The sequence below is a fragment of the Charadrius vociferus genome, unplaced genomic scaffold (assembly GCF_000708025.1).
Source record: "Charadrius vociferus isolate BGI_N301 unplaced genomic scaffold, ASM70802v2 scaffold1476, whole genome shotgun sequence".
Lineage (NCBI taxonomy): Eukaryota > Metazoa > Chordata > Aves > Charadriiformes > Charadriidae > Charadrius > Charadrius vociferus.
In genome coordinates, this window is record NW_009648911.1 from 14,568 (window position 1) to 18,965 (window position 4,398).

Sequence of the window (4,398 nt, forward strand, 5' to 3'; positions counted from 1 at the left end):
GGTGTGAGTGTGAGCACGTCCTCATGATGACAAAATCAGTGTTAAACCGAGATAGCCGTTGGTATTAACAAAAAAAAAACAACTGCAAAAATGGAGATTTTTAATTTGGGTTGGAAGCCCGGAGTTGAGGTCAGTAAAGGAAACCTTCAGAGGGGGCTTTGTTTGGGAGGAAACCCCAAGTTTTCAGCTCAAAACCCGCTCAGTTAACGAGCTTTGGACACATTTAACTACAGTGGCTTTTGGATGTGCCGAGCTTGGACCCAAACTCCCCTGGATATAACCCAAAATGGAGACACCTAAGATGGAGGTAGGACCATGAGCTGAGGTGGAAAATGACTCCAAGAAAAGAAGATTTGAGGAACGTCAAGGAACGTTTCCAACCACCGTGGAGCACCCACCTTTGGGGGGGGGGGGGGGGCAACGTCACCCCTTGGGGGACAGTTTGATGGTGGAGAGGAGGACACAGAAGTAGGGGAAGACCTTCTCTCCGCTGAAGGAGGCCACAGAGAAGGTGAAGATGCGTTGGCGGCTGCCGACGGCATAGAAGGAGACCTGTCCCACCTCGTAGTCGAGGTAGACCCCGATCTCCCCATTGAGGAGTGGGACGGAGGTGTTGGAAGGAGCCGTGAGGGCCACACAGAGCTCATCGTACTTCTGCAAGCCCCAGATCTCAGCGTTGGGCTTGAAGAGGACACGGCCTTTCCTCTGAACCGACTCACGGGCCACCCCAACCGCCCAGAAGCGCCCATTGGCCTCCACCTCCCAGTAGTGACGGCCCGAGGTGAAGCCCTCACTGCCCAGCATGCACGGATCCGTGTCAAACTGGCCTGGACCCTCAGGCCACCGGTGGCCAGGTCTACCCCAGGTGGCCTCTTTGAGGTCATCGGAGAGGATCACCTCGGGACCTGCCGTGGCTGGATCCAGGGTCACGTCCACTGGAGAGAAAAAGAGAGAAGGAATCAGATGCCAAACTGAAGTGTAGAGGAGACACCACCACCCCCACCCCAAATCCCCTTCATCGGTGACTCCTCAAGGAGAAAGGGGGAGGAGTGGTGAGGTTGGAGATGAAGGATCTCCAGTTGGGATTGGACAGGGAGGAGCGAAGAGATGGAGTTTGGAGGTGGGGGTTGGAGATGGAGGATCTCCAGTTGAGGTTGGACAGGGAGGAGCCAAGAGATGGAGGTTAGAGATGGAGGATCTCCGGGTGAGGTTGAAAATTGAAGAGCCAAAAGATGGAGGTCACAGATGGAGGAACTTCAAGCCAGGGTGGAGATGGAGAAGCCAAGAGATGGAGGTTGGAGATGAAGGATCTCCAGTTGAGGTTAGACAGGGAGGACCCAAGAGGTGGAGGTTGGAGATAAAGGCAAAGTTGGAGATGGAGGATCTTCAGGTGAGGTTGGAGATGGAGGAGCCAAGAGATAGAAGGTGGAGCTGGAGGATCTCCACCTCCAGTGGACATCTCACTTGAGGCAGCCCAGCAAAGAGCCGGAATCAGTACTTTGCTCCTCTCCGGACGCCTTTGGTTACCTTCAAACTGTTTCGCTGTGTGATAGTCCAGGGCAAGATCCCACGTGCGCGGCCGTGGTTTGAGGAAGAAGGCCATTGCGCCCACCACGTCCTCCCCTCCTGGCTGGGGGCGCAGAAAGGAGAAAGACAGACTTAAAATAAAATTACCATCCTACAAAGGGGCACATCTCAGCCTTTCACCCCCTTTTTATGTTAGAAAAGAGGTTCAACCACCACATTTAATCAAAATACGTGAAAGAAAACACCATTTTTTTTTTTTCTCCAGAGGAGTTTGGGAAGCATTTAATCAAAATACGTGGAAGAAAACATCGGGGGTTTTTTTTTCTCCAGAGGAGTTTGGGAAGACCCACAGAGATGGATTAAATCTATTAATTCCCTGATGACTACGACGGGAAGAGGAGGAGGACGTTGGGATGGACTCGTCTACATCGTCAACGTGATTATACCCCAAAAAATCTCCATTCCTCGTGCCGGCTCAGGGCTGAATTCATCTTAAATCCATCCCTGCCTCTGCCACTCATTTTCTCGGGCGATCAAACCCAATGAGGTTTATTTGAGTGAGAGGGGAAAAAAACAAAAAATCCTTAAAAATTGAGATAAGTTGAGTGCAACTCTCTCACGTCCAGAGACATCCTGCGAGAGGTGGAGAAATTCGTCCCCGGGGGAAAATGTGTGCGGGGAAGATAAGAGCCGACGTCGAAGGGCCTCGAATCCATCCTCCGAAACCCGGCGTGGGGGTTTTGACTGCAAACGAGCGGTTGGCGGCGGTAAAAAGGCTCTGGAAATAAGTCATAAAGCCCCAAAAACGACTGATTAAACCCCACCGCCGTGTTCAAAAAAATAAACCGGTTGGTGCTTTCCCCAGCACAACTGCGGGGAGTGGAATCAAAGCAGTAAAAGTTGGGGAAAAAGGTGGGAAAACCGACCTTAAATTAAGGGTTAAGTAGGAACTTTGACATTTCTCACCCAAATTTCCCCAGCCGGATGGTTATGGGCAGATGAGAAGCAAATAATACGCGTGACCACCCACCGCAAAACGCCTTTAAATCCAAAATAACGACCCTGTGGGCAAAGCAGAGGTAAAGCCGCTTTCCTTCTCCCGTTGGTGGGATGGGGAGAGTGCTCAAAACCCCCTTTTTTACCCCAAAAAAGAAGGCGGCAGTGGGATGTAAACCCCCACGAACGCGCTGGGGTTTTCCCCTTTCTCAAACCTTTTTTGGGTTCTCCTTGGTGGCACCTACGCTGTATTGGGGTTCCTCCGGCTGCTTTTTCTCCACCGTCGTCTTCTCCGCTTGGGTTTTCTTCCTACTTTCAGGTTTTTTTTTTCCCTCTTTAGGGGTTTTTTTTTTGTCCCCTTTGGGTTTGTTTTTTTTTTTTTGGTTTCCTCCTTTTCTTTGGCACAGGCTCAGCGAAAGCTCAGTCCCGTCTCTGCCTCCGCCAGCTTTTATCGGCCGGGGAGGGAGGAGACCTCCAATCTCCCGCCCGCAGACGGGGCCGCGACGCGCTCCGACGCCTCCTGCGCCCTTCGATTGCACCTTTTTCCACCCTCTATTTCAGGGCCACTTACTATTTGGGATCGTTCCCCCATTATTGGTGGTTAATTCCCCAATTATTAGGCGTTTCTCCCCATTTCCCCCCTTCTTTTGGGGCTATTTCCCATTATTAGCAGTTATTACCCCAATTATTAGAGGTTTCTCCCCCATTTTCCCCTTTATTTGGTGCTATTTCTCCATTATTCCCCCTTATTAGTGATATTGCCCCATTATTAGGGACTGTCCCCCCATTATTCCCCATTATTAGCGATTATTTCCCCATTATGAGGGGCTATCCCTCCATTATTCCCCTTTCTTTGGTGCTATCCCTCCATTATTCCCGATTATTACCCCATTATTAGGGACTATTCCCCCATTATTCCCGATTCTAGCCCCATTATGAGGGGCTATTCCTCCATTATTCCCCTTTATTTGGTGCTATTTCTCCATTATTCCCCCTTATAAGTGATTATTACCCCATTGTTAGGGACTATTCCCCCATTATTTCCCATTATTCCCCATTCTAGCCCCATTATGAGGGGCTATTCCTCCATTATTCCCCTTTATTTGGTGCTATTTCTCCATTATTCCCCATTATTAGTGATTATTACCGCATTGTTAGGGACTATTCCCCCATTATTCCCCATTATTAGCGATTATTTCCCCATTATGAGGGGCTATTCCCCCATTATTCCCCATTATTAACGATTATTTCCCCATTATGAAGGGCTATCCCTCCATTATTCTCCATTATTAGCGATTATTTCCCCCTTATGAGGGGCTATCCCTCCATTATTCCCCATTATTAGTAATTATTTCCCCCTTATGAGGGGCTATCCCTCCATTATTCCCCATTATTAGCGATTATTTCCCCATTATGAGGGGCTATCCCTCCATTATTCCCCATTATTAGCGATTATTTCCCCATTATGAGGGGCTATCCCTCCATTATTCCCCATTATTAGCGATTATTTCCCCATTATGAGGGGCTATTCCCCCATTATTAGCCATTATTTCGCTCCTTTGCTTCGATTCTCTGAATTAATTTATTATCCGACCGCATTAACTCTATTTCCAACCCCCCCGGGAGTGGGAATTTGGCCGCCTCCCCTCTCCCCCCACACATCCCCCTTCTCCTCTTTATTTTTCCTCCCCCCTCCTCCTTATTTTTCACGTCGGATTTGGACGCGGAGGTTCAGCGGAGGAGATGGGGGGTGGTGTTTATTTCACTTTCACCCCCCTCGCCGGAATTTTTCTCCCTCCTTTCCTTCCCGCATTAATCCCCCCCCCCCGCTCCTCAATTTTTTTTCCTCCGGGCGCAGCCGGGGCGGACTAAAAA

General features: G+C 49.6%; 1 protein-coding gene across 1 annotated transcript; it reads right to left on the minus strand.

Moving 5' to 3' along the window:
- Positions 1–423: 423 nt before the first annotated feature.
- On the minus strand, positions 424–1,603 carry LOC104288424 (butyrophilin subfamily 1 member A1-like). The gene is made up of 2 exons (XM_009887230.1): positions 1,528–1,603; positions 424–935 (listed from the first exon to the last, which is right to left on the minus strand). The coding sequence occupies exons 1-2, from the start codon at positions 1,601–1,603 to the stop codon at positions 424–426; spliced, it is 588 nt and encodes a 195-aa protein (XP_009885532.1).
- Positions 1,604–4,398: the final 2,795 nt, after the last annotated feature.